Source organism: Prinia subflava, chromosome 16, assembly GCF_021018805.1.
Source record: "Prinia subflava isolate CZ2003 ecotype Zambia chromosome 16, Cam_Psub_1.2, whole genome shotgun sequence".
In the NCBI taxonomy this organism is placed as follows: domain Eukaryota; kingdom Metazoa; phylum Chordata; class Aves; order Passeriformes; family Cisticolidae; genus Prinia; species Prinia subflava.
The window spans coordinates 12811375-12836838 of NC_086262.1; the positions used below are offsets into that span (position 1 = coordinate 12811375).

General features: G+C 44.2%; 2 protein-coding genes across 3 annotated transcripts; one reads left to right on the forward strand and one right to left on the reverse strand.

Annotated features, from left to right (window-relative positions):
• Positions 1–347: 347 nt before the first annotated feature.
• On the reverse strand, positions 348–10755 carry FAM114A2 (family with sequence similarity 114 member A2). Its single transcript, XM_063413943.1, has 14 exons — positions 10606–10755; positions 9377–9582; positions 9067–9163; positions 8532–8627; positions 8119–8231; positions 7029–7163; positions 6705–6863; positions 6237–6360; positions 5204–5283; positions 4489–4617; positions 4137–4276; positions 3357–3429; positions 2758–2811; positions 348–2032 (listed from the first exon to the last, which is right to left on the reverse strand). Exons 2-14 carry the CDS (start codon positions 9578–9580, stop codon positions 1934–1936), a joined length of 1503 nt encoding a protein of 500 aa, XP_063270013.1. The 5' UTR covers positions 9581–9582; positions 10606–10755; the 3' UTR covers positions 348–1933.
• MFAP3 (microfibril associated protein 3) lies at positions 10652–22428 on the forward strand. 2 transcript variants are annotated; one of them, XM_063413944.1, is made up of 3 exons: positions 10652–10775; positions 15272–15733; positions 17083–22428. In XM_063413944.1, the coding sequence occupies exons 2-3, from the start codon at positions 15454–15456 to the stop codon at positions 17826–17828; spliced, it is 1026 nt and encodes a 341-aa protein (XP_063270014.1). In that variant the 5' UTR covers positions 10652–10775; positions 15272–15453; the 3' UTR covers positions 17829–22428. The 2 variants fall into 2 exon arrangements, with proteins under 2 accessions (XP_063270014.1, XP_063270015.1); XM_063413945.1 differs by having other exon boundaries at positions 10665–10802.
• Positions 22429–25464: the final 3036 nt, after the last annotated feature.

Below are 25464 nucleotides of genomic sequence, written 5' to 3' on the forward strand. Positions count from 1 at the left end.
GAATTACTGTCTGCATGTTAAAAAAAAAAATCACCTCATTTCCTTTAATTATTAAACTACTCAACACTAAAGCACTGCAGGTCAGTAGAATTTATCTGCAAAAAAGCAGCTGCCGCTTCATAAAACCCCATTACCTTTATTTCTTCTCTTCTGACATTCCTGTACATTTTGGCTTTCTGGCAGGAGCAAAGCTGCCTTTTTGCACTGACATGGGAATGGGGAGCTCATCTGTGGGAGCTCTCACTCCCCAGCCTGGGTTCAGAGCTCTGTTTCCTGCCATGAGAAAAGTCCCAGCTGTCCTGGCCCCAGAGCTGCACCCAGTTCTGTCCCAAAAAACACAATCAAAGCAGAGGAAAAAACCCACAGTTCTTTTATTTCAGTCGTGCTCACTGCTACCTTGATAGCTTTTAACTGAAACGGTTGTCAAAACAAATCCTTTATTTAATAATGCTATCAACCAAAAGGAGAAAAAAAATACAGATTTTTTTTGTAGTGTAGATTTTTTACCCCAGCCACACTCCTTTCAAGTCCAGTTTTAAGATGCCAGAAAAAGCTTTCCCTTTAGAGATCTGATCAGTTTAACCATGACTAAAGGCAGAGTTTTTTCCATATATATAAAATCAGAGCATTAGCCAAAGGTATTCTAATACAAAAAGCACTTCTCCAACGCAGAACTAGAGCAGAGGAATGTTCTAAGCCTTCAGTATAGCAGAGATGTGCAAGACCTGCTAAAACCCAGAGGATATTCAAAAGGGGATTTGAGCATCATTGTTACCAATGAGCAAATGCAGAGGCAGGTGTGACAGTCACCTCTGATTAGCTATTATGGACTTCTCGAAATTCCATTTTAGCTGTGCATTCCTGTCTTGTGATTCCAACAGAGGCTACTGCCTCCCCATGGACAGGCTCAAAAGATAAAGGAACAAAGCAGGGAACTTGCACAGCACAAAGAAACAGATACCATACATGGAGCAGCTTCTGAGGCAAATTAGGACTCCTACTAACAGAACCAAATTGCTGCCTCTCTCCCTACTTTAATATATACCTTCCAAGAAGGAGCATTGCATTATAGTGTTTTTCCACAGAAAGAGAAGATAAGCAGTATGTGAGTCTGTGAACAGTCTGTGGCTGACATGTCAAGCTGCACTGAAAAAGGAGAATCCTCCTGCTGAATTCTCTCATTAAAGTGCCCAAACACAAATCAATCCCTTTTAGCCAGTTCTCATTTATTGCTATAAAACCAAGTACCTGCATTCTCAGGGCCAGATCAGCATTTTCCCAGCTCGTGCTGAAGCAAGCACAGCGTGAGACACTGAGAAACAGCCCCCTGGTGAGTCCCTGTCCCACATCCCTGAGTCAGTACAAACACCTTCAGCAAGCTGAGCTTCTCCTCAGCAACAACAGCTTGATCAGGAATCCTCTCTGCTCTATTCCAAGAGCTGCAAAGTTCATAATCACAAAAATTTGCCTTTTCTTGCACCTCCTATCCAATATTCGCTTCAACACGAATGCAGAGCTATCAGGAACCCAATTATGTCTGACTTAAAAATCACACCATGATTTTAGCTAACTCTAACTAGCCAGCTGCTACTCTTCTCTTCAGCACTGGAGAAGCTCTCTGGACTGTGAACACAAAGAGCTTATTAACACATACAGCAGAGAGATTTCAGTGAAAAGATCCAGACAGTCCATGAAACAGAGAAGCAATCTGCACTTTAAGTCTGTCACGTTGTCCACCAGCCTGGACTATGCTAATCACATCTCTCAGTGTGCTGTAAGAGCTGTCATTGCCAGACTGCACTTAATCACCATTCTTGCAGCAGCAGTGAACAGAGTTCATCTTTTTCCCTTTAATAAGAGCCATTACATCATTCTCCAGCATGGAAACTACCAAGTGGAAAGGTCAAAAAGTTCTTAATTAGAAGGATTTTTATTACTGTGATAGTTCCGTTCTAGCCTCAATAAGAGAGATCTGCAGTACAGGCAATAAGAGCTGGAAGGCATCTTGGATATAGGAAGCACTGTTTGAAGCCTGTGAAAACAAAAATCAAAATACACAAATGAATAGCCAGGCTACCAATCAGCTTTACTCACCACATACTCATTTCAAACAGCATTGATTATTGCACAGAAAAAAACAGAAGTCTAGTGCTTGCTGGATTTTAAAGGCTTCCTTCTAGAAATCAATTTTATGTCAAATTTTTGAGGGGCTTTATGCCACTAGGCAAAAAAAGCAAATGGTTTAAAGACTGCCAAACAAGATCAGTTCCAATCCAAATGCAGGATACCTTTTTCAGTGAGAGAAAAATGTTTATTTCTAAGTGAAGCATAGCATGCTGTGGCAGGAAGGAAGAACACGTGAACATGAAACACCCCTTTCCTACCACACCTCAGAGCTCTGCAAACCTAGAGAACCAATTTAACAGTAAGGAAGTGCTGGGACTCTTGCATGCTAATTTCTGAACTTGTCTAAGGTTTAACTTTGGACATTTAAATTCTAAAAATCCAGACTGCTGAATTTAGTATGTGTCTCCTGACCCATCATAACTGTGAGCTGACACTCACTCCTCATTAAGTAGCTCATCTCTTGTGCAAATCTACAGACATTTATCAAAACTTTCAGGTTATTAGACAGGTAAGCACAATTTTAGACCATGGCCTAGAGAACTTGGCATGCATAAGGATCCTAAAGTGGGAAGAACCAGCACATTTATTTTTAAAGTATTAGCTTAAAGTTTTAACGTTAGCATAACTGACCTCCAAAAACACTCCAGTGATTAAGGGATTAAGCACATCTGCTTTCTCTTTGACCTGCAGAGATCAGACATATATTATCCTGATTGAAAATTTGATCACATTTCGTCAAGGAAGATAAAGCTAAATCCTTGGTAAGTTTAAAACCACTGCTCCCTTAACTAGAGGAAAGCTAAGCCACAAGCTCAGCAGCCTTGAAGCATGCAAATAAGAACAAAGTAAAACCTGCATGTGCCCAGCACAGGTGGGGTAAGAATACACACCACATCTTCAAATGAACTGGGGACAAGTGGAGGACCCAGAGATGATGATACCATCCTCAGGAACACCCAAGTGCTTTGCAAAATCCACAACAGGCTCACAGACTTTATCTGCCTCTGTCTCCTTAGCACTGTGAGCATCAGTTCCCACCCCCATTCTGTGCCAGGCTCTCAAAAGCTCAAGATGTCACAGTTTGAGGAACCCTGGCCTGAAAGATCAGTTCACAAATTAAAAAGTACATAGGTAAACATGCACAAACAAAAAGCACTTCATGGCAAAGATCCCCAGGCTGTTATCAAATAACCACATGTCATCCCTAAGAGCTGAGGTGTAACTCTTACCCCTGCAGTTGTTAAGCATGTTGTGAACTCTTTAGAGAAAGCTGACAGCTCTTTACACAGCATGATTGTCAGTCTGTGGAAGAAGACAGGGAAAACACTGAAGTAAACACAGTCCTCAAGATGAAGTTTCTTTCAGTATGCCTTTAAAACATAAATGACCTGTTTCTATGCTTATTAAGTTAAGTTAAACCAAAACTGATATAAATGGTGTGTGAAGATTCCTAAGTTTCCCAAATAAAATAGAGGGGCAAGATGGGAAAATAAATAATTAAAGATCTTACAGAGCACTCAGAGGACACACATCCATTCCAGAAGGAACAGTACTAACTTGTCTTCTTTTACTGGCAAGTGTCATTTTCTGAATTAGAAAGTACTGCACATTTCAGACACATGCCAAGTGTCTTCTCTGCAGTAATTCTGCCATCTCACATACCAAGCATACTAAATGATTAACAAAGAGGTGATCAGGAATCACTTTTGTAAACTGTTTTGTCATGTTTTAAATCTCTCCCTACTGACTAGCACAAGCTGAAGGCAAATTCTAGACTACACAGAGCCTTCAAGAAGGGTTTCCCCTAATCAAGAAATGTCTTTAAGCTGGAAAGAGACAGCTGAGTTCTGTTGGAAGACAATGATGCCACCCATCACAAATTTGCCCAACTCCCAAATTTAAACACCTATGCAGAATTCAAGAGCCTTGCATTGCATGGATTTCTAAAGTAATATTAGACAGTTTAATCAGTAATTATATGCTATCCATTTACTGAGAGATGCACTTACTGTGAAAGGGACTTGGCTCTGTCTGTGGCTGTCACCTCCTGTTTCTGACCATAGAGAAGCAAAGCTGCAGTTTTGTGAAACATTTCAATGGAGCAGGCTGTCAGTTCTGCCAGGCTTCTTATGGCAAATGCATGAATATCCTGCAAGAGTGACAAAAATTCTGCATACAACACAAAAACTAGCAGCTTTTATTATTTAAAACAAGTCAATCACAACATAGTATCACTGCCCTTTCAGACCTCAGAACCCACACAGAAATAGAAACTCATAAACCCTGTGAGTCACAACTGTAACTCAGCAGCCAGATAAACATTCTGCAGGCAGATATCCTCTTCCTTGATTCCACAGTTACCTCTACTGATTTCTTAGCATCCTGGTCACCATCTCTGGATTCTACTGCTTGGTTTTCTTCACTTTCTTTTTCTTCTTTAGGAAGACTGCTGTTGAATCGTGCTATCCACTCATGAGCAGATGTCCTCACCTGTAGCAAGATGTGCCATAACATTAAATGACTGGAATGAACACCACAAGACAATGAAGTATTGGATTTCTCCAGAGGAAAGAAGCAGCTATAACTCCTTCTGAGCTTCTGAGAAGAACAAGGACAAATGATCCCAGTGCCTTCAGGATTTTGCAAAAGTTTGGCTGCACTGATGTAGTTGAGGGCAGTTGTTTCTCTAGCACCAGGGAGTAAACTATCAGAGGTGCTTTAAAAACATGTTTGCAGAATGCTGCTGCCACTTGGTGGATCTGAAGGGTAGTGAAATGATGGCAAGAAAATTGATTCTTCCTCATACCAGCTCCTGAACATGGTAGAACCAGGTGCTTTGTACCAAGAGAGGCCTTCAGTTCATGACTGTAGGTTTTTTCACCATGGTGGCTGAAGGCTCACATGAATCTGCCCCTTAAAATTAAAGTTAAAGCCCCATCTCCTTTGCCTACCATTGCCAAAAGATCTAAAATATGGCTTGGTTTTGTGCATTTGATATTTTCACGAGCAAAGCAGGTGAAGAAAGTCCTTTCTGTGAGAAAACTCTCCAGCTTTTAGAATATGGAAAATAACTCACCGTGATCACTTTGTCTGGCTTGGAGGAGATGTGCAATTCTGAAAACAACTCTGTTACTTCTCTTGTGAACTCCTCATCTCCTAAAGGACAGGAAAGGTTAAAGAATCCACACAAAGGACAGATTCAGGAATAGGCAGCACTTCAATGCACAACTAGTTCTGCACAAGTCTGTCAACTGTTTCCTTTATTTCTCTTTGACTCATCACCTCAGGCAAAAACGCATCAAACCCAGCCCTTTCAAATACAATTTCTAAGGTAAGTTCTGCAAAGGTGGAGACATCAGTGCCTGAAGGTTAGTTCTTGCTTTCTCAATTCTGGTTTTGTAGCTAAGGCAACTCCTTTTTTTTATTATTTTTTTACAGGCAGCCTTTTATAACACACTAACTTGCACATCACCTTGGAGAGTGTGAAATATCACTTAGAGCCTATGGTTCTCCTATTATATATGGCACAGCAGATGTGAGATCCATTATGTGCAAATATAAAAGATACATTAAATGTTGAATGATAGCAAGTGCAGGTGTGTAAGCCCTCCCTGATGAGCATTTAGGTAAAAGCAATGCAAGAAATTTACATTTAAATCCATGTAATTCTCAAGAATCAGGGCTCTTGTGTGTGAAGGTACCTCTGAATCTTTTGCTCTGTATGGCTAATTCTCATTTAAAAAACAAATAAAAAGGCTTTTTGCTCTCCCACATGTTGGACAACTCTGTTCACAGTTTTCCCTTCCTGGTCAAGGAAACTCTCTCTGAATTAGTATCTTGGCTCAGGGTCAGTTGTATGAACTGCCCAGGAGTCAAACAACCCTACCCTGCTCTGGCAAGAAATCATTCCTGCTACAGAATTACTGCACAGCTTCTCAGAGATGAAGGGTGTTGCTACCTGTCATGCCCTTGGGCAGAGATGGCTTTAGGATTAAACATCCAGCTAAAGAAAAACTTAAATTTAGCATTATGCCCTTTGCTACTGATCAGGGTTGGCTGGCTCTGCATTGAGGACCAGCTTCTCTTCTCAGAACCTGAGACTCTCTTACCCTTCTTTTCTTCCTCTTCTTCTTCAAAGAATTCAGGTAAAGAAAATGCTTCCTTGAGTTGTTCCATTTCCTCCTTCAGTGTGTCCAACTCATCTCCAGAGAGGGCATTCAGAACCACTTTCACCTGGTTAGGGACAGCACAGCCAAAGAGAGAATCAATAAATCCATCCAAGAGGATGGAAAATGCAGGCCAAGGTAGCAAAAAGGGTGTGAGGAAAGTGACTTGTGAAAAGCTGGAGGAACTGAGGCTGGCTGGGGTAAAGGGAATGGTTTTAGGAGCTGAGGACAGGACAAACTGCTCCCGAGGTAAACACCAGATCCTAGTGCAAGGATCAAAGTGAAGTCCTATGATAATTTTACAGCAAGTTCTGAGCACTTGATTTTACATGTATATACATATATTGCTAATCTTTTTTTCCTCTGCTCAGCTGAACTCAAAATAGAAAGCAAAATGCTCAAGGCCATTACCTTTGATTCACTCTCTCTGGAAAGCATCTCTAAGGCCTCCAGATGCGAAAGACCCTGAAACTCATCAAACAGTAACCCATAATGGGCTTTCTTCTCAGTAGCCATGGTAACCTCGGTAGCTGTCTGCTGCTCTTCTTTCTCCTTTGCCTCTCGTAAGACCTGAAAAAGAAAAGCAGAGGCCACGTGACAGTGCCAGGAGATAGAGAATACAGGAGGAGAAGGCTTTTGGCTCAACAGTAAAAATGGTTGCTTAATGACAGGACCACAAAAGAAGGGAGAAGAGATGAGAGAAACCACTGAGGTGTTGATGGGGAACTGCTGTACCTGAGATAACGTAGAGGTTCTGTTTATTAGGCCCTTTGTTTTTTTGAATCCAGGGTCTCCCTCAGCTATTACATCCATTGTCTTTTTCCCGATGAATTCCAAGGCATCCAGACCTCCACTAATAACACTTTTACCCTAGGAATCAGATTTGGATAAAGACAGCACATAAAACTCAAAGATTACACAATGGAAGAAATTGAATTGGGAGGGGTTTATCAGCAATCTTGAGCTGGCCACTCACATAAAAGCCAAATTGGTCCTTGTCACCCTAAAATTCAACCCTAATCATCACAAAGAGAGCAGCAGGACATGGAAAGAGCCACCACACATTATCACCCAACAGCTTATTACAGCACCCAGACAGCTGCAGCAATCTGATGGGAAATAAACTTTTTTTAGTTTGTGAACAAGCTGGTTCTCAGCACATTACAGTATTCAGTTCTCATCCTTCCAATGAGAAAACACCAGACCTGTGCATTTTGACTGCTAACTTTTGTTTGAGCCTTAACAGCAGAAACAGAAACCAGCTTTCCATCTGCAGCTCTTTCAGATTTCCAGGCAAATTGACAAGACAGCAGATCACAAAAGCAGTTTCTAAGGGTAATGGCTTCCTTTGAAGTGTATTTCTGATGGTCACAGGAGCAAGCTGATTTCCAAGCAAATTGGGCTAGTTTCACATAGATTTTTGAAGAGGAGAATGGATTTCATCTCTAGTTCTGTGGAAATCACTGGAAATGCTCCAGGAATGAGTCTGACCCTGCATTTAGCTGACTACTCCAAAGGAAAGGCAGAGATGACAGAGTACAGAGGTGACGTGCACAGAAATGCACGCTCTGCACAATCCACCGTTAGGATTTTTTTGTTATGTACCAACATCCAATACAGACCTATCAAAATTCAAGACACCTTTCACATTAGGTGCCACTTAGAAGCAAGGCTCAGGATAAGTGCTGTCGGAAGGTTAGAAAAGTTTATCACCATGATCCCACAAATGTCAAGATTAAGTTTCCTCTTACAGTGTTTTGGGTGGAAGGCCAAAACCCCAAAGCTCCCTCAAACCCATTTTCTCCTGCATTCCCAACTCACTCACTGTGCTTTGGACAGCAGTAGAGATGGTTGATAACACTTCAAGAGCCCCAGCAATAGGGAAGGAGCTGCCATCATCAGCTGCTTCAGCACTGCTGGCAGCAGGATTCTCACTTCCTGCATCAGAAGGCAGAAAATTAACTTCCTAACTTCCAAAAAAACCCAAAGATCCTGTCAGCCATAGAGTGGAGAAAATCAACAGACACTAAACATCAACGAGGAGCAACCCTACAACTCAGATTATTCTCCTCTCTACTTTTCAGAGCTAACAGAACTAAGCAAGAGAGTATTATTTTAATGATTTTATTATCATTATCATTATATATCTGCAAGGTGCAGAGTAAGGTGATGTTATTTGGGGCTGATTATGTTATGAAAAACATTCCAGGGTTGCTCTTATGCAGTAAAAAAACTGACCTCTTGTAGCATCTTTAGACTTTGATGAGATTTCACCAGGACTGGGGATCCCAAGAGTTGTTTCTGCTTTTTCTATGACATTTGAAATACCTTGACCTAGAGAAGACAGAAATCAGAACAGAAATAGGATTACAGCTGCATATTTTTTTTATTATTCCAGATTCTTTCTGTTCAAAACAGTTTAACCAGCACTAAAAACTCCTTCTATCCAGCTCACCTACTAATGTAATGAACCAAGGTTTCATCTTAGTTCTTAAATAAAGTTTTAAAGGCTGGCAGCATACTAGTTTAAAATACCAGGCGAAAATTACACAAACGCCTTAAAAACTTGAAAGTAATTCTGTCTGTGCGTGCCTCCTCAATCTACTGTACCTTTTGGTACAAGCTTTTCCCATTACTTGAACAATTCTCTTGACATTTTTCCAATAATGGCTGCTATAACTGAAATCCCTTTCTCTAGGAACAAGTTCTAAAGCGCCAGCTTGAGACACAAAACATGATTAAAATATTTATCAAATACCAGAAAGAGCCTTACCTACAGTAGCTACAGTAGCAGACGCAGTTGACAGAAGAGATTTCCCCCAGCTTCCCCAGTAGCCCCACCCTGTCTGAACTGCAGGAGGATCTGAGACCTTTAATGAAGAAAAACAGAAGACTGATGCAGGCATTATGGTGAGGAAAGGAACACAAGCAATCTGTGACATGTGACTTTTGTGCAGCTTTCTCATTTCAGAGAACAGCAATACGAATTTTCAGAAAGGAGCAGGGCTGATGCTCAGAGTTCTCCCGTGCTCAAAGCCATGAAATGTGAAATCACATCTTTGCAAGCAAGCACAGGAACATACCTTGACGGTTTCACCTGCAGGCTTTTCCGTGGCAGCAGGCTGGCTTGGGGGCTTGGGTTCAGGTCTTTTTCGAGTCACAGGCACAGTCTCTTGTTCTCGCCCTTCACTGCTCTCAGAGCAGCCAAGTTCCTCTGTCTTCTGCTCATTTTCAGCTTCATCAGAGGTTTTGTCTTTCAGATTTTCACCACTGTCTTCTTCAGACATGACTACAAACATTCACAGGAAGCAAAGCAAATAAAATCATCACTCCCTTGCACTTTGACATTAGCTAAAGAGCATCACGTTGGTGTTTTAAATAATTAAACACAACAATTTTGCCACACGTACCCACATGTGTGTACACCAAATTATGTCTGAGTGGAAGAAACGTCATACTTGGAAGTTTAAAGTCCCACAGGGACACGTGGCTTTATCTAACTGACACACCCTCTCCACAGAAATAAAACCAAAACAGTTTGCTAACTCAGGAAAACAAATTAAAGTACAAAAGGGCCTCAGATAATGAAATCCATTACGTGTTCCACCAAAATAAAAGTGAAAACAAATCGCTTGGGGTGGCTGGTTTGAGGAGTGTAGGAGACAAAATGGGGACAGCTGTCAGCGAGCCGAGCAGCCAGGGAGGCAGCGACTGGGTCACTTCTGTAGCCGGGGATGAGCCCTGCAGGGCACGAACATCCCCCAGGAGCCGCGATGAGCTCCAGCACGGCGGAGCGGGGATGGGCAGCCCATGAGCGGGGCTGCTCTGGGCCCAGCGGTCCGGGTGAAGCGGCTCGCAGGGCCAGGCAGGGACCAGCCGAGCACCGCAGGGCCCCGGGATCACACTGCCGTGACGCCGTGTCCCGGCCGGGTCTCACTGCTGCAATCGGGGCAGCTGCCCCCGCCACGGGGCAGCGATGGCCTCGAGAGAAGGAAAGCGATAGCTCCGGGGCTGCTCGGGACCCTCCACAGCGACTGCAGCGACCCCGGCTCAGCCCGGCACCCTCCTGGAGGCCTCCCTGTGCCTGCGCTCCCCCGGGAGACCCCCAGAGCCCATAACCCCCACAGGGGCTGCCCCATCCGGCACCCCAAGTGCCCGAACCTCCCCGTGGGGCTCCAGCCGCACAAGGAGCCCGCCAGGTGCCCACCCCACCCCACCATGGTGCCGCCTGCCCCACAGCGGCCCCCGAGCGCGTCTCCCCGCGGGGCTCGCTGTGGCCCGCTGAGCCCCCCCGCCCCGGGCCGCCCCTCACCGTCGGCGCGGCCCCCGCGGCTCCGGGCGGACCGAGAGCAGCGAGGCCGGCGCAGAGCGGCCCCGGCGCTGCCCCGGAAGCGGCCTCGGCCCGGGGAAGCGCGTCCGGGCGGCGGGGCCGGCGGCGGCGGGGGAGCTGCGGGACGGGCCGGGACGGGCACCCTCGTCCCGGTGAGAGCGGCGGGGTCACCCGGCAAGGTCGGGGTCGGGGGGCAGCGGCTGAAGGGCGGGCTGCGGGCCCATGTCCCGCCTCGCTGTTTTGGCGTGTAAATAGAGACGGGTGTGGAGGGCAGCGAAGGTGGTGGAGGGCCTGGAGGGGAAGCCACAGGAGGAGCGGCTGAGGTCACTTGGTCTGGGCAGGCTGGAGAACGGGAGGCTGAGGGCAGAGCTCATCGGGGTCCGCAGCTCCTCCCCAGGGGCAGCGGAGGGACAGCTCCGAGCTCTGCTCTGTGTGGCCAGGGACAGCGCTAGGAAATGGCTGGAGCTGTGTAGAGCAGGTTTGGGTTGGATATCAGGGAAAGGTTCATTCCCCAGAGGGTGCTGGCACTGCCCAGGCTCCCCAGGGAATGGGCACAGCCCGAGGCTGCCAGAGCTCCAGGAGCCTTTGGACAGCGCTCTCCGGCACGGGGTGGGATTGCTGGAGTGTCCTGAGCAGGGCCAGGAGTTGGACTGGATGATCCTTGTGGTTTTCTTCCAACTCCGAATATTCTGTGTGTTTGTGTTTCTGGCATAACGGCATGCCCCAGGGACACCAGCCGTGCCTCAGCTGCATTGTGGTCATGTCGCATGTCATGTGTCACATGTCGTGTGTCGCATGTCATGTGTCGCATGTCATGTGTCGCATGTCGTGTGTCCCGCTGCCATCACCAGCCCAGCGGCACCAGCGCTTTTCCACAAGTGAGCTTGGAGCATGCAGGGCCTGTGAGGACAGGGTAACATTAAGTTAAACTTTGTGCCTGATCGTTTTTTAGCTGACAGAGCAAAAAAACCTGTTCTGGTGTGCAGCCGATGCCATGTCGTGGCGAGTGAGCCCGTGACAGGTGTCAGGCAGCCAAGGGATAAGCACAGCAAAACTCTGTGTCCTGTCAGGCAGCCAAGGGATGTACCCAGGGAAACAACAAATCTCATCAGGCAGCCAAGGGATGTACCCAGGGAAACAACAAATCCCATCAGGCAGCCAAGGGATGTACCCAGGGAAACAACAAATCCCATCAGGCAGCCTCACCAACAAGGCTGGCCCTGGGGTGTTGTGGATTTGCCCCTTAGGTTGGTTTCTGGGCCATGGGTGCTGCCACTGCCCCACAGAGCGCTGGTGCCAGCAGAAGGTGAGCTCTCCCTGCAGCCTCTCCTGTGCTGGGAGCACCCAGAAGGGCTCTTGTCTGTGTTCATAAACTTCCCAAGAGTTCCTGTCTGCGGGACTCTGCCAAATGAGTCTCCCAGGTTTGACAGAGGGTCGGGGGGGCTTGCAAATGGTATTTCTGCAAGACATCAGCAGCCTGTGCTCTGTCAGGTGTGTGTCGGTTTATTGCCTCACGTTAGTCCAGGTATGAAGTGATGTTATAAGCAGTGAATGTAAAGCCATATAACTTGCAACCTCTTGGGCCCCAATTTTGCAGTGCCATATAAATGTGTGTAATTTTAAGTACTATCAGTGCTTCCACTGACCTCAGTGGGACTTCTTAGAGTGCTCTAAGTTCGACACAAATACACTTCTTCAGGGAAGGAGCCAAGAATGACTCATACAAGCACATGCATCACAGATTTTTATCTTTGCAGCGCTATTTGTTGTTACAACTTATGGTTTAATAAAGGTTAAATGTGTTGAGCGCAGCTTCAGGTTCAGTTGTAACAAAGCCAGTTTCTATTCTGGCACATTTCATCTTGATTGAGCTTAACACTTTGTTGAAGAATTGTGATGTTGGCACTGATCAGGCTTTATCCTTTTTGGGTCCTTTATCAGCTCCAGCAGCTGTTTTGCATAAGTGCAATGGATGAAGAATATGGATTTTGCAAATCATTTTATTGTTCCCAGCACTCGGCAGTGAGAGATCATTGTCTGCTTAGCAATAATGGCTTTTCCAAAAGACAAACAATTTCTAATAAATCAGACCTCGAAGAATTTAATAGTAAAATTAAATGACCCATCACCAATGGTTTATGCATTATGCAGGCTCAGTGCAAGTGTAGTGGAGAGCATATGCAATTACTGAAGATAATTATTCTTATGAGGGAAAATGTTGCTGAGTATTTCTTGTGTTAAATAAATGAGTGAGATTCCTAATGTCATTTAGGAGAAACGTCACAGACGCTTGGAAACCTTAACAATTCAAATTTAATAATTTAAAATGACAATAGCACAGGCAAAGTACAAGAGGCACTGGGATTATTCTCTAATAAATCTGAAGTATCAGTTGGGAGGTTATTGTTTTAGAAGACTGGAAATTATTATGTGCCTGTGATTCAAGGGCGAAGATGAGGGTTTGTGTTTGCTGCAGAACAGTCATCAGTTTTAACTGCATCAGGCACTGTGAAGTCAGTCTGATGCATACAAAAGTGCATTTTTAGAGGAAGGCAAGCGGGTCAGTGTCAGGAACCTTTTGCTCTGAAACTCTGAAAATACCAGGGGTCTAAAAATGGAAGGTTAAAACCACTCCCTCAAACAGAAGAATAGTTGTTGATTAACAACAGCCTTAGTATTTATTTTATTTCAGACCTGTGCTGTTGCTGTGGATGGGATGCTCTTCTTCAGAGGCAGCAGGATTCAGTAGCACTTTCCCTAAAGTGTAGCTGGTGAAAAACAGGAATGAAAGAGGCCTTGGTGGTGGTTTTAACTGTTTAGCTGTGGGAAAGTAGCTTCTCCAGCACAATGGTATAATTGAGTTCTCTGCACTAGTCTCATCTTAAATGAAAGGACAAGAGGCGTGATAGAAAACAGAGTGGGGCCAATGATTTAAAAAAAAAAAAAAAAAAAAGGCAGATGAAGGGATTGTTTCTTTACAGAGAAACAAGTAGGGAGCCTGTTCTCCAGTTTCTCTTGCAGGATTCAGTGGGTGAGTTGGTTAGTCAAGCTTGGAGGAGAGTTGGACACAGCAGTCTTCTTTGCCTTCTTTGTTAAACTGGTTTTGGCAGTAGCTGTAACAGAAATGGAAATGGGTCAGATAACACTTTTCTCATCAGATGTCAAGTCTGGAATCTGGTTTGACCTTCGACAAATTAAGTTCCACTGAAAAAAACCTCAGTCTGGATAGCATCAGCAGAATTCCCCCTCTTGAATATGCTTAGTTTGATGAAAAACAATTACTAGAAATCACCTTTATGCTTGTTACATTATTGCTCAGAAGTGCTTCAGATAGTGTTGACTGGTAATTCTAGAAGGATGAAAAGTGTCTGCATTATTTATTAAGTAAATGGATTATTTCGTATTGTGCTATTTATGAAATTCCCTTACACGAATATCTGTTATTTGTAGAAGAAAAAGTGATAAATTTGAAGTCACACAGTCAATGGTATGAAGTGAGATATTTTTTAGGATAACATTTTAGCTTGTGGCTTCTGTACTTCTTAAATGTTTTTTAAGGCTCTGGAGCAGTCTAGATGGAATCATAACTTCAGGGAACACATATTGGATCAGGAATTTTCTTGAATCAGGCTTCCAGGGGAGTTGATTACAGATTGTCTCCTATCAGTGTCATCTCATTTTGTTACAAGATGGTTTTATTCTGTTTTTATTCTTCTAATGTGCAAAAGACAGAAAATTAAAGGCTATATCCTAATGTCTTAAAATATCTTTTGTTCACATTAATTTGAAGAGTATCAGTCCCTAGACAAAACAATTTTTCACACTGCTATGAAGTTTGGGTGGAAAAGACAATGAAGAATGTATGACTGCTAAGATGAAGCAGCATAAACTGAAAGATTTTCAACAGGAGCTCATTGTAAAACAAGCAAGAATAGCAGGAAGTAGAAAATGCAGCAGCAACAAGAGATATTGCGAAAAAGGAAATACGTGTAGGCATCAGTGTCCTGATATTCAGAAAAGGACTTCCTCATCTGGCTGTAGATAACAACCAGGAGACTTTTCCCAAGTAATTAAATCATATTATATAGTATTTAGACATCTAATACCAGTTGTGCCCCTAAAATCAAGTAGATGTAAATGCTAAAAATGAGATGTGTGTGTGTGCACATGTGCACTTTGGTTTTTCTCTGGATGGCAAATGATAGACTGGCTTTAGAAAGCCAGGGCTTAAAAGCACTTTGATATTGGTGGAGAGGGAGGCAGAAATTACATCCTCTTTCTCACTTTTCTTCCTCTATTAAGAAAGCACTTTTTCTCTGGTAACAAATGCAGAATCCACTTTTAAAGATAATTGTGCATTTCGAGTAGTCTGAACAATTTGTTCTTTTTGTAAAACCTTTTTCCCCTTAACGATTATTGTTCCAGAGATTATTTATTTGGTTGGGAAGATGAACATCTAGTGGACTGGAGGTTGTGCTAATGCCTTCTTACCCTCATTTTATTACTGTGTTCTGAGCAAAGCTCTGATTTGGAACCTCTCAGCTGACAGTTTATATTATGCTAATCGAAATCTGTTTACTGGAAATTGAATTTGAATACATGGTAACCTTCCTGTCATTAATAAACTTATTGCCTTTTTTTTTTTCAGTTTTATTTCCAGTTTCCACTTCAAATATTGATGGTCCTGAAAGTGCATTTGGATCCGAGACATTTTCCATCACAGAACAAATCAAGAGCCTCCTCTCCTATCTCAGAGCAATGCAGACAGCTTAATATCATATGACCTCATTTCTCCAAATTAAATGAAAGAGGAATTTTCACTAGCTTTCCATGAAGCTCAGCTATTGCCTGTTAATTTTGACTCTTAGTGCTGATCTTTCAGTTGGATTCACAGTGGAAAATGTAACTTTTAACAGGACAGTTGCTTTTGGGTCTTTCAATGCATCACTTCCTGCAGTGTCTCAAGCTTTAATAAGTTCTCCAGCACACCATGATATCATAGCCAAAGAGGGGAACAGTGTTTTAATTGAATGTAAACTGAACATCAGCCAGTATGAACATATCCTTTGGTATAACTCCAGAGGACACCTGCTTGAACAGAAAGATGAAGGTGAGTTTTCCTGCTGTTTTCTGTCCATCATTATTCCCTTTTTAAACAGTATTGGGAAACCCCTGGGGCTTTATTATAAATTTTCTCTTCCTATCCTCCCATTTCTACAATTTAGAGATAAGGAGAGAGCTAAACAAAGTCCTCTGCCTTCTGAAATGTTGCATGGGAATTACACCTGAGTACTTCTGTGCCAGCCCATCCATCCTGCTTTGGTGCCCCACAGAATGCGTTTGTTCAAGAGCCATCCCCGTGTTCCATACAGAAGAAATGAGTCTTCATCTTGCTCTACGCTAACAGACGTTTTATTTATTACTGCTCTTGTTTAAGTAATATTTTTCCAAGTGCATGAATTCAACACAATTCTCCACAACTTGCAACCTTTTGAGCTGGCAGTTGGTGCTTTAATTTTGTTACAGGACATTTTAAAACATACTTAGTGCATTTATTTTTTGGTTTATGCACCAGTGAGACTCTGGAAAGTAACAAAGTATGGAATGGCCAAGGATGGAATTCATGCTATATAACCCTTTTGAACTGAAGGGGAATGTCTTTTCCTAGCCATTGGCTCTTATAGTTTTATCCCAGCAGTTTTTAATTAAAAATGTTTTAGAGATGCATGTGTTTTTCTCTATTAGTATTAATGAAGGTCATCGAACTAATTGATAGGATTTTGTTGGAGGCCATCTTTCTGCCTTAAGTGTTCACTAACCTTTTTGTAGTTATAATGCCATCTGGAGATTAGTTCAAAGTAGAGTAATTAGAAGAATAAGTTATGAAAACAGTTCAAAGCAGAGTAATTAGGAGAAATGAGTTATGAAAACAGTTTTCCCCCTAAGTTATAAATGCACAGCATTGCTGTATAAAGATTCTTGTATTGATTTCTTTTTGCTTGGATTTTGCATGTCAGCACTGCATGCTCAGCAGAAAACTGTCTCAAGAAAATTCTGGGTTCTTTCGCCAACAGAGCCATTTACAGACTGATCTTTTTCATGGGTCACTTGACTTTTGACTCTGAACATATGGAAAATTAGACTTTATAGAGGACAGTCTTTTTACATAGGTGAGAAGCCCTAGTTAAGAATTAGGATCCCTGTCAGAAAGAACCAGCAGGCCAGAAGCACACTGGAAAGTGCAGGTGAGAGAAGGAAGTAACAGCAGGGTAACAAGCAGGCAGAATAATTTACCATTAAGCAGCAGGATGGGTAAGTGGGTTATGACAAGCATGGAAAGGATATTTCAGTCCTTGGTGCACTGTTACTATGCTAGAAGTGGACTGGCTTTGGCTCCTGTTGATGTTTACCCTGGGATTTTTGTTTCATGAGCTCTGTTTATTTCTCACCCCTGTGCAGGCGCCCAGTGGAGAATTGCTGATAACTCCCTCAACATCACAAAGGTCAGCTTTGCTGACCGGGGCCGGTACACGTGTGCAGGCATTAATCACAACGAGACCTTGTACTACACGGTCACCCTGAGGGTTATCTTCACCTCAGGGGACATGAGCATCTACTACATGATTGTGTGCCTCGTTGCCTTTGCCATCACCCTCATTCTGAACATCACCCGCCTGTGCATGATGAGCAGCCACCTCCGCAAAACAGAGAAGGCCATCAATGAGTTCTTCCGCACGGAGGGGGCCGAGAAGCTTCAGAAGGCTTTCGAGATAGCCAAGCGCATCCCCATCATCACATCTGCCAAAACCCTCGAGCTGGCCAAAGTCACGCAGTTCAAGACCATGGAGTTTGCTCGCTACATCGAGGAGCTCGCCAGGAGCATTCCCCTGCCGCCGCTGATCCTCAACTGCAGGGCCTTCATGGAGGAGATCTTCGAGGCCGTGCGGGTGGAGGACCCCGACGAGGCGGGGAAGGAGGAGAAGCAGCCCCCGGGCTGCGGGGCACAGGCCTCGCTGTTCCCCGGGAGCGCGGGGGTGAAGCGCAGCCACTCCCCGGCCGGCGACTCGGACGATGGCTCCCTGAGCGAGCAGGGCCAGGAGATCGCCGTGCAGGTGTCCATCCACCCCCAGGCACAAGGGCAGGGCATCGACACCGAGTCTCAGGGCAGCTGCCACTCCGTGCCTGCCGAGGAGGGCACCTGCTGAGTGCCAGGGAGCCACACAGGGGCGAGGGAAGCCTGGGTGATCCAAGGGTACTTGTGAGAAAAGGGTCTGCAAACAAGCTGCCTCAGTCCCATGTGCACAAGAGTTTTTCAAATTGCAAGGTGCCAGAGCTAGGTCTGAAGTGTGTATTTTCTGTCAATGTGGGTTTAATAATTCCAGTCTGCTAGAAAAGGCCGTTTGGAATATTGTGCGGGGACTTTTCTTTCTAAAGCAAACTTGCTCTATTTAAAATAGTTACAAATCAGCAATTCTTTGTCCTTGGCTCCTTGGTAGCTTTTGATACTTCAGATCTGTGTGAGAAGTGACCAAGCTGAGCAGTACAACTTGCAATAAGAACTTTTCCTTTGTGAGCTCCTTCTTTCTTCATGAAGTTGAGCTGAAATTCCTTTGAGTCAGTGGTGTTGTCCTGATAAATTGAGTTCTGTGCTCTTTTTGAGTTGCCCCTTGGTGCGTGCAGTCCATCAGAACCACAGTGAGCTTGAACAAATCTGTTTTGTGTCACGTGCTTCTGTGTTGCTATCAAAATGTACTGTACTTAGGAAAAGAATAGTGCCAGGATCTGCTGCTGGATTAAATGAATTGTTGTAGTTTCAAAGCAGCTTAGAGAACGACAGGAGGTCTCAGTTTTCTGTTCATCTGCAGGAAACTTGTGTATATTCTAAAAGCTTGTTGCTTAAACTTGGTGCTGACTTCCAAAGCGCCTTACCCTGGTCCTGTCCCACAGAATGGAGCAGTGGCAGCCCTGCTGGCACTGCCTGGCTTTTCATGTTGCTGATTTCACTCACTAGAGAAAATCCAAAGTTTTATATTGTATTTGATGTTGTGGTGAGAAAGGAATGACAGTAATCATATAGTGGCAAAACTAATAAATGAATTTATCATCTACAGTCAGGTGTCTGAGGCACACCTTCCTGAACAGCATTACAATAAAGCAGGTGAAATAACACAGCATTACAATAACACAGTGAAAATAGTGACACTGAGTCACTGCTGTGGCTGGTGCTGTCACAAGGCAGTGGCAGAGAGAATGTGGGGCTGGCTGAGCCGTTTGCCAGCCACTGTTTGCAGCAGGGGAGTGACTCACTGACAGAGCCCAGCCCCGTGTGCTGCAGAGGTGGCAGAAGGGACAGCTGCAGCTGCTGGCATCTGTACACACACAAGTACTTCAGCAAGGATCTCCCACCTGGCTTCCCCAGCTGTAGAGATCCAGCTCCAGGAATCAGAGTGCAGACAAGAACCTACTTTCTTCTTCCACTCTTTGGTGCTGTTTTTTTGGTTTTTTTTACTCCTTAACATTTGTATCACTTAAATAGCATTTTTTATCCTGTTGAGATTTAGTAGATGTAAAGCTTGTAAGCACTCCACAAATTAATTTCTTACAACTACTGGAAGCATATTGCCATATAATTTTAACAGCTTGGCAACAGGAGCGCCATTTAATTTCACACAACTCTCTTTTCTTTCTTTATTATTACAGAAATGTCAGTTGAACAAGTGATTCTGGAGGGCTGCTCAGGATTCTTATGAGGATTTGACATTACATTTACATGAGTAGAGGTGGAAAACAAGGAGGCACAGTGGTGATAGCAGGGTGGGGCTGCCCGTGGTAGTGATGCTCAGAAGGAGGGGGCCCAACGAATTACAGTTACCATATCAGAGAGAGGGAAATGACATCATCCATTACCATTTTATACCAGCTTCTGGGGGAATTCCTGCAGTCAGCCACCAATTAAATCACTCTGGTTGCCTTTGGCTGTCGGGTAAGAGTGGTGTTAGTCAGGAAGGAAATTGCTGGGCTTTATCACAGTAACATTCCCACCAGCTTGGTGCCATTTCCAAGATTGTAGCAAACTGTGTCTGCTCTAGGGGAATAAAGCCTTCTGTACACACGTCGAGTAGCTGCCTCAACAGTGACTTCTGTTTTTTGCTTCCATAGTTTGATGGCACTTTATGTCCAGGTGAAAAGTTTGCATGGTTTTGTGTAACCTGTCTGGTTTCTTTTAAGTTTTTTGAGGTTATCAGTGTTAAAAGATACTCTGTGGATAAATATCTATTTCTCATAGAAGAGGGAAGCTGCTGGCTTCACTTCTGTGCTGCAATGGGTTCTGCAGGTTTGTTGCACATGTGTGAGGGGAGATTTGGGAGTTTGCACCTTTTAGGATCTTCAAAAGAGGTGAAGGCTACAAGAGAGATCTGTTTAAATCTCCTTTGTGCCACAGACTGTCAGAATGTACCTGCACCTGCCTTATAAACAGCTCTCCTTGCTTCTGTGGAACTGTTGCATGATATGCAACGTATGGACGTGTTACCCCTAAATACACACACCATGAGAGACAGCCCTACAAAATCTAAACTAAGTGCTTCCTAGGGAGCAGCTGTGATTGACAGATGTCACATCAGAAGTGGCAGCTTACAGGCAGCAGAATGACACTGGAGGTGTGTCACATGGGGATCAGGAGAGCAGTTTCAAGACTGATTTGATCTCTTTTTTGATTTTTATGCTTTATTTACGTAGCTCTGAGTTCTTCTTGAGCACAGTTACCTGGTGTCTTCATACATCCTATTGCTGGTTGAGAGGAGAGTGACCATGCATAAATGTCCTCAGAAATGCAGCTGCAGTGTCAATTGCTGGATAGCAAAGCTGAGAGTTTTCCTGAATTACTACAGTATTTTGTTCCTTAAATGAATTTCATTCCTGGGAAGGAGGTTGTTTTGTAAGGATTTCAGTATGTCGGGAGTACCTCCTGAATGTAACAACTGATCCTACTCCCACTGAATTCAATTAGAGAGGATTTGGAGCTCGCTGCATTTTACAGGATTTTTATGCATCTGAAAGCAAGGACGATGGTGATGTTAAATGGTAAAAGTGATTTCCAGCGAATGAAATTTGACACCAGTTTCCAAACAACTTGTGAGCTATTCTTGTTACCCTGAGAGTAGATGTGTGCACTTAATGTCATTGATGAATCTAATAGAACATTAACATGGGAAGTGTTTCTCTCAACTTTTTGTAGGATGAGGAGAATCTACAGTGGTTTCCTTGCTTTAAACTAAAGTCTCTGACAATCACAAGGCTATTCTATCCTCTTTGTGACTTACCTTAAAAAAATATAAAACCTACTCATTATCCAAGAGTACCTAAAACTAACTTTGTAGTGATTATTTGTATTACCTGGATTATAATGTAACTGTTTAATGTAACCATGTAGGATTTCATACTTTCATAAAATGAACTGGTAGATTTGCAAAATAAATTGAAAAGAAAAACCTTGTTCTGCTGGAATTTTCTGTTTTAACAAGCGAGGAGTGCCTGTCTCACCAAGATTATGTAGCAGCTGCATTGAGCTCAGCAGAATGTTGTTAATGAGCCTGACAGAGGTTATTGGGATATTCAGTCATCTGAAGGACTATTCCTGCTATGACATCTTTGGATTTTTTTTTTGTGTGTGTGTCTCAAACTCTTCAACAGCATCTAATAACTGTTCCCAGCTGCATATACAAACAGGTACAGACCTGAAATGGTTGCAGGAAGGCCCTTTCTTATTTCTTTGTTTCATATTATGTGTGTGACCTTCAACCATGGATCTGTTTTATTTGTTCTTTTTTCACATGCTGGTACTATTCTATATTGTCAGCACCTTTCTTTTTGTAATCTCTCACCCCAAAGACCAAAAATCCACCTTGCTGAGAAGCCCTCTGTAGTGCCTTCCATGGGGATGTGCAAGTGTGAATGAGAGCAGAATTCACCCACATTGCTTTTAAAGAAGAGTCTCTATTTGCCAGTCTCTGCACAAGGCAGATAATGGCATTACAGCTGAATATTTGGGGATTTTCCCATGAGAATCAGCTGCCTAAAGGAAGAATTACTGGACCCGTACTCCTCAGGCTAGGTCAGCACTCAGTCAGCATCTGCTTTCTATCTCCTTGTTATGAGAGATGCATTAATGATAACAGTTCAGTTTTTTAAAGCTGCTGTAACCCGATCCCTCATGATCCTATCCACAGTGAACAAATTCATCTGCATCCATTTAAAGCACTTTTCCATCTGGTAACAACAGATCATTGAAAAGTGAGCTGCATCAAGGATGATTGTACTTTAATTTTAGGTGCACACCTTAAAAAATACATTTTTTTCTTAAAGTTACAGCACTTCTGTGAGTGAATTCTCCAGCTGGAGACACAGCAGACACACCACGGTGTCATTCAACTCAGGCAAGTTACAGCTTTATTGACTTCCCTTCCACCAGGTCATTTCACACCAGCTGAGTCTCTTTCCTCTCCTCTTTTTTTAATTGGATAGCAGCTCATTCAGATGTCTCCAAACACTGCCAGCTTTTTTGCATGTGGAAGTGAGAATTACACCATCATTCAAAAAAAAAAAAATCGTTCTGCTAGATGCTGAAATACCAAAAAAGCCCTAAAAGCAGGGAAGTTGTTCTTTATCCCTGGTAAAACACTACCTATTCTTTGGTCACGCCTGGCTGCCAATGAGTGCAATAATACTGAGCAATTAGGCCTTTCATTTGTGTTAGGTTAATTAATTGTTTGCACAGTGCCCTGAATATGGAATCATTTTCCTTTTGGAAAGAATAAAAGGATTAGAATGGCTTTATCCCAAGTTGCTCTGAACGTCTTTTATTTATTTAATGGGAGAAAAATCCTCTGTGGCCCCAAACGCAAAGCACACACTGGAGCGTTGCGGCCACACGGGGATGTGAGAGCATCCACCAGTGTCCATCCCTCTGCAGCCATGCAGGATCAGTGTCCATCCATCTGCAGCCATGCAGGATCAGTGTCCATCCCTCTGCAGCCATGCAGGATCAGTGTCCATCCCTCTGCAGCCATGCAGGATCAGTGTCCATCCCTCTGCAGCCATGCAGGATCAGTGTCCGTCCATCTGCAGCCATGCAGGATCAGTGTCCATCCCTCTGCAGCCATGCAGGATCAGTGTCCGTCCATCTGCAGCCATGCAGGATCAGTGTCCATCCCTCTGCAGCCATGCAGGATCAGTGTCCATCCATCTGCAGCCATGCAGGATCAGTGTCCATCCCTCTGCAGCCATGCAGGATCAGTGTCCATCCATCTGCAGCCATGCAGGATCAGTGTCCTTCCCTCTGCAGCCATGCAGGATCAGTGTCCGTCCATCTGCAGCCATGCAGGATCAGTGTCTGTCCATCTGCAGCCATGCAGGATCAGTGTCCATCCATCTGCAGCCATGCAGGATCTGGGGGTCCTGCTGCATGGCGGTGAGCGTGCAGAGGCTGCAGCCACTCCTGTGTGCTGCAGGGTTGGGATGTCAGTGCTGTCAGGGGCTGGGGAGGGATGAGCAGCCCTGGGATTTCAGCTGCCTGCAGCACTGCAGGCGTTGTGAGCTGTGGTAGTGCTGCGAGGACACAGCTCTGTGACTGGACACTCTCTGAGGAGCTTTGTGCTGAGTGAAGCCAAGGCAAAGGGAACCTGGGTTGGGATGTCTTGAAGAAGAGACCCAGTGGACACAATATTGCAGAGGCTATTGGCATCTCTTCTTTATGTTTGTCCTATTCAGTGCCTCTTTGTGCTACTGTATTATTAAATATATATTTCATGTGAAATGGTTCTACAGACGTGCACAAAGCCATTTTAGTGGAAAGGGAAGGAACATACTCCGTTCCAAGTGCAAGGCAGAGGCTGCCATCACACAAACTTCCACTGAAGGGGTTGGAGGTAACTGGCTGGAGTTCCTCCTGCCTTCCCTGCTCCCTGCTCTTCCATAAGACCTGTTATGGGCCATCTGCAAGAGCTGAAAGTGAAAATTCTGTTGCATGCTGCTTTCTCTTCCTCCAAAGACAGGACACTGAGAACAGCCCTGGGTTTGAAGGGAGCATGAGAGGCCACCTAGGATGTGTTCTCAGTCACAGATGTCCATCCTGGCTTAAAAACAGCTGCTGGCAGAGATGTCACATCTCCCAGGCAACCTGTTCTCCTGCTAAACTCTCCAGACTACTGCAAAGATTTCCCTAATATCTGCCACAGATCATTTCTTAATGCATCACCCATCTCATCCTTTCCATGCCTACTGCTGCTACATCTGCAGCACAAATCAGGGCCACTCCAAACATGTAGGAAAAGAATTGGAGGGCAACATAAAGCAGGGGCCATACTTGGCTTTATGTGCCTGTCTTGCCTGGAGAGATCATTCTGTATTCAGCCTAGGCTGGCAGAATTTAACTGGAAGTCAAACTCCTTTTATTTAATGCCTGGATGTCTGAGTGCTGCTTCCTCAGCTTTGGACCTTCTTGCTGTGTGTGCTGGCTCATGGAAATGTCCCTGACACCACTGCTGTTCATATCAAAGGAGTGGCTCCAATATTCTGGGTGCAGCAGCCTGGTGATAGCTTTGTATTTGTGTGTGGTAGGGGCTGGAAGGAAACCACTGCAAAGCACATGAGCCTGTCCCACCACTATCTCAAGAGATTTCCAGCATTTCACTCACTTTCTCTCCTTGGTGTCTTCACTTTAGTGCATGAAAATATTCAGAAGTATCTTGCCTGACCAGTGGGAGCATCCCAAGTTTTCTTTTTTCTTTCTTGTTTTGTTTTGTTTTGCTTTTCCCCTTGTGAGTTTTTTCAAGCTTAACTCTCCTAAATAATGACTAGGGAGGAAGACAGTGGACCAGAACAGACATGAAGGAGTTTGGACAACTGCCCTAAATTAGAGGACAGGTTTGCTTTGGAAATCCTATATGCATCACACTCTGTTACAGAAAGTTGGCTTTAACAGCAAATCTCTTGCAGCAGGGTGTCACTTCACTTCCACAGATTACTTGAAATGCTTTATTAATTCGATGACCTTGTGGGCTCTCAGAAAAAGCCATTTCTCAGTGTTTTGGGGAAAGAGAACTTCTCTGAGCTAAAGGGACTGTTTTGTTGCTCAGATTTATTGCTTGGCTGACTTAATTCACCATTCAAACACGATGATTTTTAGCTGCTGGGCAGTGGGCCTTGCAATGTTGAAACTAATTAACTGCTAGAACTCTTCTGAGCGAGGCTGTTTTCTTACTGGGTTTGGGGCTTTTTTTTTTAATCCACAGAAATAAAGCAAACAGGATCCTTGGAGCACAGGGCTGCATGGATGCAGTATCAGCACAGACACAGCCCCATGCTGGATGGCTCCGTGTCACAAAGGAAGAAAAGCTGCCAGCTGCTCCCGCTGCCACCGTGACACCGCACAAAGGAAAGAGGAGAAAAGAGACAACATCTGAAGACAGAGGACAGGAGGGGTGCCAGAGTTATTACAAAGGGAGAACTCGGAGAATAGCAAGAGAGGTCTGCACTCTCCAGCTCTGGATCCACAGCCATCAAAGACCTGAGCTGGCAGGCCAGGGGCAATGGATCTGCAGCTGGAGAGTCCTCGCTCCTCTCTCCCCTTCCTTCATCTCCACCACTGGTGTTTCTGACTGTATTTCTGAAAGAACCTTGAACCTTGTAGCCCAGATAGATCTAAAGAGCTGCAGTTCCTGCTGAAAGGACCTCACTGAAGCCTTGAGAGGGAACACAAGGAAGGGGAAAAGAGGTTGTTCTTTGTCAGGATGCACCTGGCTGCAGGAAGTTACTGGCTGTTATCCCATCAGGGACTTCTGC

Coding starts and splice junctions, on each gene's coding strand:
- MFAP3 (XM_063413944.1), top strand. CDS start 15,454: ATGAAGCTCAGCTATTGCCTGTTAATTTTGACTCTTAGTGCTGATCTT. Junction 15,734..17,082: donor GCTTGAACAGAAAGATGAAG/GTGAGTTTTCCT, acceptor ACCCCTGTGCAG/GCGCCCAGTGGAGAATTGCT.
- FAM114A2 (XM_063413943.1), bottom strand. CDS start 9,580: ATGTCTGAAGAAGACAGTGGTGAAAATCTGAAAGACAAAACCTCTGAT. Junction 9,164..9,376: donor CTGCAGGTGAAACCGTCAAG/GTATGTTCCTGT, acceptor TCTTCATTAAAG/GTCTCAGATCCTCCTGCAGT. Junction 7,164..8,118: donor CTACTGCTGTCCAAAGCACA/GTGAGTGAGTTG, acceptor TCTGATTCCTAG/GGTAAAAGTGTTATTAGTGG.